Source organism: Tyto alba, unplaced genomic scaffold (assembly GCF_018691265.1).
Source record: "Tyto alba isolate M040663 unplaced genomic scaffold, T.alba_DEE_v4.0 Super-Scaffold_45, whole genome shotgun sequence".
NCBI lineage: Eukaryota > Metazoa > Chordata > Aves > Strigiformes > Tytonidae > Tyto > Tyto alba.
In genome coordinates, this window is record NW_024881321.1 from 18,913,659 (window position 1) to 18,925,238 (window position 11,580).

Here is an 11,580-nt window from a genome sequence, read left to right on the forward strand (position 1 = left end):
GCATTTGCCTCACAATCTAGATAACACCTGTTTTTCTTTAGATATCCTCAATTTAAGAGCTGCAACTTTTAATTTGTGCATTTTTTTAGCTCCTTACATATTCACTTAATTTAAATAGTCACAGGGGACATCTTTTGCAGTTATCAATTTTAATACCTAATAAAAAGCTGCTCCTAGATCAATATGAGTTCTCTCTTATGGGTCTGTCTGGAAAGCATTCACAGACCCTTTCACACTTTCTACTAGAAGCACTGCTGAGTAAACTGCTGGCATTTTATTAACATGAGAAATTCTCTCACATTCTTTTTCACACAGCTGTCTAACTGAGGATCTGGTAGCAATTCTGAAGATCCGTTTCATCCAGTTTAAAACTGTTTCAAATTGCAAGTTACAACTGTTAAGTATACTTGATTTACAAGCCAAGCCTTTCCTAGCCTTTGTTTTTCCCATACTGCTGGGTGATTATAGCCAGCTCTTGTTTGTGTCACTGTATTTTCCCCTCATAGTGTTGCTCTGCAGGTGGAATTAATTGGGGTGTAGAGTTGATGAAAAGTTATCATCAACTCAAATCTCACTCAAACTCTTAATTTTGCTTAAATAAACACAGTGTCTGAGGTTTGTTTGGGGTTTTTTAACTCAGATTCATTCAAACGTCCTGTTTCTAAACAGCAAATATTTCACTCACTATCACAAAGGATAATATAAATTTATTATGAGCTCTTCATTAATATGAGTAGCAGCGTGGGAGATTTAGCACCTGAAAGCTATTGCTTAGCTTCTAGCATTATCAGTAGTACAATAAAAATCCTGGACTTTCAGCTGCTATAATATGCATCAGTTTGCAATCTGACCTTTTATTCCTCCCGCTCCAACCTACTCATAATGATATACTTGATGACATTCAATCAAGATAAGAACTGTGGTATATTATGGCATGTTTTCATTAATTTAATTTTGAAATAGTGTCACTGAGATTTCAAAGTCTCATACTGAGCAGCTGTTATTGATTTAATCTTATTTTTTCTGAGGAGAGATAAAAAAAAATCTTTTTGTATGTTTTTTTTTCTTACAAAAATAGTTTTTTCAAAACAGGTTAAAAGTGTTTTGTTTCATAAATATCACTCTCACTCAGAAGAGTACATGCCTCTCACAAGAACTACGGTAAGTATATAGAATGGAAAATACTGAAACTCCAAATTGAAGAACTCCTGTGTAAGCCAAATTATCTGGCTTATTAATTTAACACAGGTATGATGTTCCCTGCTTTGTAATATTTCAGTACTTTAAAAGGATAAAGATACAGGATTCTCCAATTTCAGCAGCTTCTGGGAGTAATCACTATGGATACAGAAGATTAAATTCAGAAACTTCAACATGATTTTCCAAAGCTAAAAGTAACAAACCCCACAGTTTACAAACATGCGTATGAAGTGAGGAGAAAGAACAGATGAAGGCTCTCGTGTTCACTTGATGCAGTAACTGCGTGGGTGCTCAGGGACCCAGACTGTAAACTCTCAAGGCAGAAGATGCCTTTCTACTTCCAGCATCCCTCCTAAGAGGGCTGATTTTAAGTACAGGTTGGATTCAACTAACCAAAGAATTCCTGAGGGCAAACGGACTGTGCAAGCTGGGTAGCCAAGGCAGGGGTTGTACCTCTCCCACAGCAAGTCTTATCATGTTGAAGGGCAGAGCAAAAAAAGGTGCAAGAGCAGCAGGTGTGGCTCACTCCCTCTCGGCTGCCCACGCTGCAGTGCTGGCCCACGGGGCAAAGGGTTCACAGCTCAGGAGAGCATCATGCCCCACAACCGCTGGATGTGTAAAACTAATACAAATCGCTCAGTTTGAATGAGCTTGGCTCCTCATGAAAAAGTCCCCATGCCACCCGTGCCTCTACGGACCCATGGGGTGTGACTAAGCCTGCCCCAGATGTGCAGAAGGGGGTGAGTGGTACCCACCCCGCAGGAGAGGGTCTTCTGTGCCTTCCCCTCCACTCCTCGGGGGAAAGGAGGGAAAGTCATGAACCCACTGCACATCTATCCATTGCATTTATTTCATTTCTCGAAAGGGCAGCACCTGTTTCCAGGTGCCTTTCAGAGCTTGACCATCTCCAGCCGCCACACTTCTGCCCCACTCCCAGCCCGGACCGCTGAAAGGGCTGGGACCGGGGCACAGCAGAGGTGCCACGCGAGACAACGAGGACAACATCTGACCAGAATACCACCTCCCGGCAGGTTTTTTTTTTTTTTTTTGGCACGAGGCTGTCTCCCGGCCAGAAGCGGGGAGCGTTTTTCCCCGGCAGCCACGGGGGTGCCGGGTATCTGCCGGGTACCCCCGAGGAGAGCCCGCTGCACCCCCGCTCCGGGACCCTCCCGCGGCTCCCGCTCTCACCTTGTAGACGTTGATGGGGATGTCGATGATGATGTGAAGCAGGTCGCCCAGGGCCAGGCTGGCGATGAGGATGTTGGGGCCGTTCCTCATGCACTTGTTCTTGTAGATGATCCGCAGCAGCGTGGAGTTGCCGATGATGCCCAGGACGAAGACGAGGCAGGACACCACCGTGTTGATGTACTTGAATGTCTCCTTGATCTCCGTCTGCCCCGTGCACATCGGGGGAGAGGCCGAGCGCGGCCGCCCGCCAGCCGCCCCCCCGCCTTGGGGAGGCGCGGCCGGGCGGGAGGCGTTGGGCTCGGAGCCCCGCAGCCCCGGGCTCCCGGCCGTCGGGGGGCTCTGCCTGCCCGGGCCGGGCGGCAGCAGGGAGCCGTCTCCCTCGGCGGCAGCGCGGCAGCTGAGGAGCAGGAGGAGGAGGAAGAGGAGGAGGAGGAGGAGGAGGGCGGGCAGCCGCCGCGGCCGGGCGGCGGGCATGGCGCTGCGGCACGGCCGATCCCCCGACCTGCGCGGAGAGAAGGGGGGGGGGGGGGGGGGACGGGGCGTCAAGCTGAGCTGCGCGGACACCGCGCCCCGCCGCCCGGGGACAGGGACGGGCAGCGCCGGGGCGAAAACCTACGCGGCGGCTGAGGGGGGAGAAGTCCCCCCCGGCCGGACCCGCTCGGCGCCGGCCCGCTCTGCCCCCCCCCCCCCCCGCCGCTCCTCTCCCCCCTCACCTCGCCGAGCCGATCCTCCTCGCCCGCCGCCGACGGGGCTCTGCCTGCCGAGCGAGGGAAACGGGCTTCGCCGGTTGGCTTCCCCCTCCCGGGCCCGGCTGCCGGCGATGGGTCCCCCCTCCCCCGGGGCCGCGGAGACGGGAGAGCCGGGCGGTCCCCGGCGGCCGTCAGCCGCGCACCAAAACCCCCGGCTAAAGCCGCGGCAGCGAGGCAGGGCCCCCCCCCCTTTTCTAAAATATTCGGCCGCATCCGACCCATCACTCACGGCCAGACCCCACCCGCGCCCTCCTCCCCACCCGCCCCGCGGGGCCCAGCCCACCCCTCCGCCCCCCCCCCCCCCAAAGAAGCGCTCCGTACCGCGGTACCGACCGGGGCACCCGCCCCTTTTGCAGCCCGCCCGCCTCGTCTGACACCAGGTTGACTGTGGCAGCCTAAAGTAGTAATTTGGCGGCGGTTTGAAACTTTTTTTTTTTTTTTTTTTTTTTTTTTTTTTTTTTTTCTTAAGGGTTGTTGCAAGAGGGTTGGTTTGGACGCCTGCGAGGAGAAAGAGGGTTTCTCCCCGCTGTCCTCCCCGAGTCTCATTCCCAGCAGCTGGGTGCGGGGTTCTCCCCCCCCCGCATTTCATTCCCCTCTGACATCCAGAGCGGCACACGGGCGGGTCGATGTCACGTTTTAAAGCCCTTCACAAACCGACGTACCTCGTATACTCTTCTTACTCAGAAATAGTATTTTGGCTGTTCGGAAGCTGCAGTGGCCCAGGCTGGGCACCTGGTTGCCGCCTTGGGCGGCCTCAGCAATGCATCAGACCCCAGCGAGCTCCTTCCAGTCGTTGCGTCCTTCAGTGAAGCGTTAAGGAAAAGAGCAAAGAGATTTGTACGGGGTTTTGTGGAGGCTAAGAACAGCCTCTGAAGTTTGGAAACAATTGCATGCCTAACTAAAAAGAGTTGAATTTAAAGCTGCTTTCCAGCATCTCTACATATATCTCCCTGATTATTTTTATTTTTTTAATTATGCTGGAAGACGAATCATATGCAGAACATGAATGTATAAATGCTTCATTACATAATTGACCCACTCAACCTACATTACTGACATATCCATAGGGGGAAAACTCTGAAAACCAAATGTTTCTTTCAAGCCTTTCCCCAGAATGGCTGCTCTGATCTAGCTCATCTTTCCAGCATCTCATGCTAACATCTTTGTTGAGCTACTGCAGCACACAGCCTTTTCTTGTCCTCATTTAGCTTCATTTTCACATCTCCATCTTTGTTTAAAAGTCTGCTGTATCAAGCACCTTTCCCATTTAATCATTCGTGATCCATTTCCTAATTTAGCTGGCACACTAATTTTTCTTCCCCATTTTATATTGCAGTATTTGTGAAATAAAGGCACAAGAGTCACTTCTAAACTGTATGAGGGTAGCTGGGGGTTGTACTCCAGCCAGAGGACTGGTCTTTCCAGGCTCATGCTTTTTCAGACTGTGTTTTGCAGCAGGATACGTTTTGCAGCACCAGGGCCGATTCCTCTCCTGCTGACAAAAGTGTGAAGGTTGAATTAACCCTATAGTATTCTGAGCCCTGAGGACTTAAAGTCTTTTCAGTTCCCATTTCTGCCTTTTCTCAATTTCCAATCCATAAGGGAGCAATGTTTTGCTGAATGCAGTATTGATTTTTATTAGAAACTCTTGCCAATTAACATAGAATTAATTTTTACCTTTAATTGCTTCTTACTTGCAAGGTTCTTGCTAAGACCCAAAGGCTTGTATGCTGACCCTGATCCATTGAGAAATAGATTGAGACTACACTGAGATATATTTGCTAACATTTTTGTTAGCACAACTGCACAAGATACGTTTGCTACTGTTTGGTAGCAACACCACTGATGCCACTTACTTCAGCTTCAGAAGGTTTAGTAATAGCAGATTAATTTCAGAGATTTTTAGTAATATCTTTAGTATATACAGAACTCTGGGCAACTGCTGATACCCGAAGCACATTACTCTATAGTATTCCACAAACTGGGTCTATGTGACAAAGCGTCTAAGCTGTTTCTGGCTGCCAATAGTCTGCCCAGACCAGCTCTTTTCATAGTTACTGTTGGTTATGGTGAACAATCAATAATGAAAAAATTGACTGTTCATCAGAAATGATGGGATATTCAAGGAAATACAACTAGTTAAGTTTACTACCCTTTTTGTTTCTACTCTGTTTTTTCAGAGATTAGAATATTTGAGAAATTAAAATGAACATATGCTGCAGCACAAATCTGCTTTAAATAGTGAAAAACTACAGGAAAAGACAGTTTCACTTAATTTTATGTGAGGATTAAGATAATTATTAAACAGAGAGCATAGTGGATGTCTTGGCAAATTAACTGTATCTTAAATGAAGAAGAAACTAATAAAGTTAATCTAGATTGCAACAAGAGAGAACCATCTGTAAATATAATAGATTGGTGCCCCTTAAGTGGCATCTGCTAATTAAGCTATGAAATAAACGCCTTACTGAACTGTATGGAATTCATTATATACGATTATACAAACAGCTGCTAGTGTATCCGGCTTTTTTTTTTTTTTCCCTAGAAAGCAGAAGTATTTTTTGTCATATGAAAAGTTCACTTTTGTACAAAACAGGGAAAGCTGGACCGTCATCTTAAAGATCCCTCAGGCTGTCTGACACTCATTTTATTATATTCTACACTACCACTGCATTCCATCCCACCAGCTATTAACAATTACATGAATTATAACCAGTCACTAGTTTATGTCAGATGCAATGTTTCCATCAATGACTGATAATGGTCTGACTTTTTTTTTTTTTTAATTTGGAGTGTCATATAGAAAGAAAATAGAGTGGATAACTTGTAATCACCACCAGAATGATTTTTTAACAACAGGATGACTTTAAAGATTATTCTGTTATATGCAGTATAACTCATGAGTAGTGGTCACAGTTATGGTGTCAGAAAACCCTTTCATTAACAAGCTCATGAGACACATTGCAGGACTGTATATTTTAACTCATGTTATACTCATTGAGTCAATGGAAATTTTGTCATGAGCTTGCAGGTACTTTTGAAAATCTCATTAATTTTCTGTTTACATTGTTTAGTAACCAAGTACCCTTGGAAATCTGCCCCATCAGGACTGCTTTTCTTTTTATTGAGTCTGGGGGAAATCTGCCTACTAACTGGGGCAAGTCTGGGATGAATAAAAAATAACAGCCACTCAGTGTGAGCCACGTGCTAGAAGCATGAGGTGAATTAAAGTCAGAAAATAGTTTTATGTGTTTTAGAAGTTACCACAGAACTTCCACCAATGGCAATTTTAAAGGAATAAATGTACTTTGAGAAATTAGGATATTTCAGTTTTGTAACTGTACATGTTTATATACTGGGCAGACAATACAGAAGAATTATATTATCTGTCTCATTTTTTTTCCCTTTAGTCTAAATTTATGCAAAAATATTAAATGCTTTTTAGTGTGATATGTAGTTAAGCTTTGTCTCTTCTACTACAAAGCTAATCAAATTCTATAAATTATAGTGTTGGCTGTCAACTGCAGTGTAATGATATTATTCCTAATTCTTGAAACAGCTAAACAGTATGTATTTTGTCATAAAAGGTTATAAAAAGTAACAGTAGATATCACAAATGAAACATGAGATTTGCATGCAGATACCTGCTTTAATGTAGATTACACTGCATATGATTCCATATTGTATCTTAAAACAGCAAGATGCAAAAAAATGAAAGAATCAAATTTGTACTAAGTTTTTTTTTTTTGTCTCTTAACAGTCCTTATTTGTACGAGTTCAAGGATTTTTGCATGGAATAAAGTTCAAGCCTTTAAGTCAGCCTGGTTGCTAACTGAAATTTTATTTTCCCATCTAACTCTAAGATTAAAAATAATATGCCACTTAGTTAAACTTATTCCCCTTATCCTTCCTAGTCAACATCAGCAAAGGAAATTACAAGGTACATTAAAGTTCCGAAACTAATATAGCAGCATGTAATTAACTTTTTTGGGGTATAAAATACACTGAATTGCTGTCTCTTAAGGGAAAAGCTACTGAAATGGGTTTGGGAATGTAGATGCAGGTTTGAAAGAACAGCATTTCTGTATTTTACGAAAATTATTAAAGTCATTTTTGCCCATGTTACTTCAGTAGAATAAAAGTGACCAAGTTTACTTTTAAATTCCAGTTGTTGTTGGAGTTTGGATCAGAATCACCCAGGAAGCCTAGATAAGATCAATTGGTTTTGTTTTGTTTTTTAAAAAGTACATTTTTTAGCTGCTGGGAAATGTACGTGTTTGTACAAAGGAGGTGATAACTGACCATACATTGTTTATGTTGTTGCACAGCAATCACTCCAGGCAAGCCTTTCAAGTCGGGATTAAATTCATTTCCAGACAAAATGTCTGACCTCAACAAGAGATGCAGTGATTCACTCATCCATGCTTTTCTGCAAGTGTGGTCATGTAATACAAACACAGCATTCATCTGGATAGAATAAACCCACAACCACGTACTGATGTTAAATTGCACTGATAAACTGTACACCGATAAAACCATTCAGTTAAAAATTGCTAGAATAAAGAAATCTATTCTCTGAAATAAAAGAGAGACAGGGAGGGATCTCAGGTGCTAGACAGCTGGCTGTCCACAGGCTCCTTGTTTCCTTCACGCTTGGCTCTGTTCAGGATGGTTCCAACTAGCTCCAAATCAAATCTCTTACTGTGGGGTCAGCCCTAAGTAGCAGTGATGAAAGCTGGTGCTTGCCACGAGGCAATGGGGTTCCTTCTAGACAGTAATGTGCCTGCACTTCCTAACAACTAAAATAATCCCTGGGATCCTCTGCTCAGGTTGGAGAGGGAGATCTTAAGGGTCTTTTCCAACCTGAGTGATTCTATGATTCTGTGACTTTCACCAAACTGCACTGAGAGAATGCAGTAATTACTTACCCAGGGAAATAAGCAAGAGATAGTGTTTATATGCCATATACCCCAAGAGGTAGGAGTACTGTTTATGTGGATGACTGGAAGCCATTTCAAATGCTCATAGAGACCTAGAAAAGGCTTTCTACAGATTAACATCACATCATTGGGCTCTAAGTTTTTCTAAGACATAAAAAAAAAATCTTATATGTGCAAATAGGTCCTCGCTGATCAGACCTTTGAAGAATCTCTTCACTTTTATTTCAGACAGATGTTGGATTGTGGATGAAGAACAGTGCTGGGCCACTTTCTCAGTTTTGGGTGTTGGCCATAGAATTAGCTGGGTAGCTTGTCAAGTCTCAATGCGGAGAAGGTCAGAGCACTCTCTTCTGCAGGCCAGCAAAAACTGAAGCTGGTTGATACCTTTTAGGAAATTCCTAATACTGCTAGTCCCGCTGGACACCACATTTTTGGTAGGAGGTATTTGGGGGGCCCAGATCTAATGAACTGAATCCAAACTTATTTAAATCACTGCAGCTGCTTGTTGAGATGGCTACTTTAACTTTTCAAGGTATTGCTGAAGGATTTATATTCTACACAGACATTCTGTAGTTACTACAGATGCATGTCTTCTTAGGACCTCATCAAATACAGTCCTTAATATATTGAAAACAGGCATATTGCAGCAAAATCTAGCCTCCACCAATTAAGAAAATGTGATCATGAAGTAACACAACTTCTCCCTTTATACGGTAAAGGCTCAAACTCTGAATGTCACTTTTATATACATCTATATTTAGTGATAGAGGATCATATGCTGTTGGCCGAGGGCAAACAGGAATTCTGCCTTCAGATGCTGTTTGGTTTATAGAACGTGGCCTCTGGAAGAAGCCTCAAAATCTGACTTCGTTATTGACACTACCAGCATGATTCTGTCTTCAAAAACTTTCCTTCCATTCCAAACATGTTTTACATTGACACACTGGAGAATCTGGGCTTAAAAGCCAAAGTGGGTTCTTTTGCTCAGGCGCATGGCCACTATTAAAACAAACCTTTAACATAACCTATACAGGTATTGACTTGCAACCTGCAAGTCCTCCATAAAAGATAGACCACTCTGTTGCTACACAATGGACACTTTAGTTTGCTCTCTTTTCTTCTCCCAGGTGCATTTGATTTGTTTTATTTTGTTTTTCTGGAATCCATTTTGGTTTCTAAATACTGTCATTTTATGTGACATCTTTTCCTGCTGTTTCTGGTCCTACTTAGTTGAGTAGGTTTGGTAGCAACAAGTACTATCATGATTACTCTTTACAGAATCATATAATGGTTGAGGTTGGAAGAGACTTCTGGAGGTCATCTGGTCCACCCCTCTGCTCAAGCAAGGCCATGTGCAGGTGGTTGCCCAGAACTGTGTCCAGGCAGCTTTTGAGTATGTCTAAGGATGGAGACTCCACAACCTTTGTGAGCAACCTGTGCCAGTACTCAGTCACCCTCACAGTAAAAAAGTGTTTCCTGATGCTCAGAGGGAACCTCCTGTGTGCTAGGTTGTGCCCACTGCCCCTTGTCCTGTCACTGGACACTACCGAAAAAAGCCTGGCTCCATCTTCTTTGCACCCTCCCTTCAGGTATTTATATACATCAGTAAGATTCCCCCTGTGCCTTCTCTTTGCTAGGAAAAACAGTCTCAGCTCTCTCAGCTTGTCCTCACAGAAGACGTGCTCCAATCCTTTGATCATCTTTGTGGCCCTTTGTTGGAATCTCTCCAGTAGCTCCATGTCTCTCTTGTACTGAGAAGCCCCGAATTCTTGTACCCAGCTTGCACAGACCTGTGCTCCATGACACTCGCTCCACCTGCAGCCATTAACAGAACATCACCTTGCTTGTTTCCAAGTCTAGAGATCTACAGAAAGCCTCTGTAGATGCTCTAGTAGCCTGGTCATGTATTTGTTCTCAGATCAACCCACCATTCTCTGAAGTGGACTTCTTTGCTCCTAACAGCAATCTATTTTTTATCTCCAGGAAATGGAGTATTCTTGTTTCAAGAGGAACTCTCCAAAGCTACTTCCTGATCAGAAATACATTTTGATTTCTCCAGGGAAATATTCTCCCTAACTTGTTTTTAGCTCTCTCCCCATCCTTGACCTTTAGGTATAATTTTTCTGTGACCTTCCCTTTGCGACCCTTCCTTTCTTTGCTTTGCTAAAGACGAGTACCTATATCTCTTTCTCTGAAGCGTCAAGGCCAGCAAAATTGTATTTTCCCCAACATCAGTCAGAAATTAACTCCTTACAACTCCTCCCATTATTTTTTTAAGATGGACACTTTCTGCTACTTGCATTAATTTTTTCCAAGTTAGCTTCCCTATTACAACACTATCTCAGTGCAAACTTCATTTTCTCCTAGTTTGCATAGAGTACAAATGTAGTCTTGCAGGTTCTGCTCTATCTACTTTCCTTTGCTAGATGTTCTCTAAAGCTACTTTCTTTTCCCTGATATTTTTGTTTTTTTTCATCCAGTCATTGAATACTACTTCTGGTATATCTCTTCTGGTAATATCTCATGTACTTTCTGTAGCCTTGACGTCATCTTTCCAAAGAAGAACTTGAACTTTACTGGAAGCCACAGCCACAGAATACTGCTTCTTTTCAGAGCAACGCTCTGGTTTCTTCTCTAGCTCTCCTGCTCCGAAGTTCTGAAAGTGACATCAATGTTTTACAAGGCCCAGAGAAATCTACATATTCACAGGTTCACAGGCTAACAGCATGACTCAGATATCTGTTCTGACAAAACTGATATTTGAACATTGCTGCTATCCTCTCACCTACCCTTCACAGGTTGAATCTGCTGACCTTTCTTCTACTGTTTCATTTTTTATCTCTGGAAACTTGATCTTGTTCCTTTTCTGTTTGCTTATACTTCCCCCGAGTCCTTCATAAAGCCAGTCTGTTCTTATGGGCATATTTACAGCCTTTTCCCCATAACTAAGTAAGGCCTGTGATTCTGTAATGAGTGGGAAGAATATAGTGTCTTTAATTATGTGCTGAAATTTCATATTTAGGTTCCATAAAGACTATACAAACAGGTGAGAAAGTCTTAGAAAGCTTGTTCCAAACTTACCTGCAGTTTACATGAGTCTGTTTTGCTAAAGACTCTTTGCAAGCAAGGAATATTTTCTCCAGGGTTTTTCACCTGCAGATACTAAGAATGTCCTTAAAATTTGTAAATATTCAGCATCTTGGGAAACAACAAGTAGATGTTGTGGTTTTCAAGATTCTTCTACCTTGCATCATTCTCACCGTTCCTGGGTTGTATTGTTCATTTCTCATTCTCCACCATGCCAGTTTCCTGGTGGCCTACAAACCCAACTCTAGCATACCTTTCTCTCCCTGTGTTCATTAATCTGCACAGCAAATCAAATAAATTTACTTCTGTGCCCTCTTCTCTGGTGTGTTTGACATTCATATGAAATTGTCTTTTAGAATGCAACCATGTAAAATGTGCAAAGTAAGTGGACAGAAATTCACAGCACGGTAACCTCA

General features: G+C 43.2%; 1 protein-coding gene across 7 annotated transcripts in view; it reads right to left on the reverse strand.

Moving 5' to 3' along the window:
- EDNRB (endothelin receptor type B) overlaps positions 1-3,489 on the reverse strand; it is a 34,463-nt gene extending 30,974 nt beyond the window's left edge. For 5 of the 7 annotated variants that reach the window (XM_032986007.2, XM_032986008.2, XM_032986006.2 and 2 more), the window contains exons 1-2: positions 3,102-3,318; positions 2,389-2,890 (exon numbers count right to left, since the gene is read on the reverse strand). In XM_032986007.2, coding sequence (XP_032841898.2) covers positions 2,389-2,862 — 474 coding nt within the window. In that variant the 5' untranslated portion in view covers positions 2,863-2,890; positions 3,102-3,318. Of the gene's footprint in view, positions 1-2,388; positions 2,891-3,092; positions 3,319-3,458 lie in introns of those variants that run through there. The other 2 variants (XM_032986005.2, XM_042806141.1) reach the window with 2 other exon arrangements.
- Between the last annotated feature and the right edge of the window lie 8,091 nt (positions 3,490-11,580).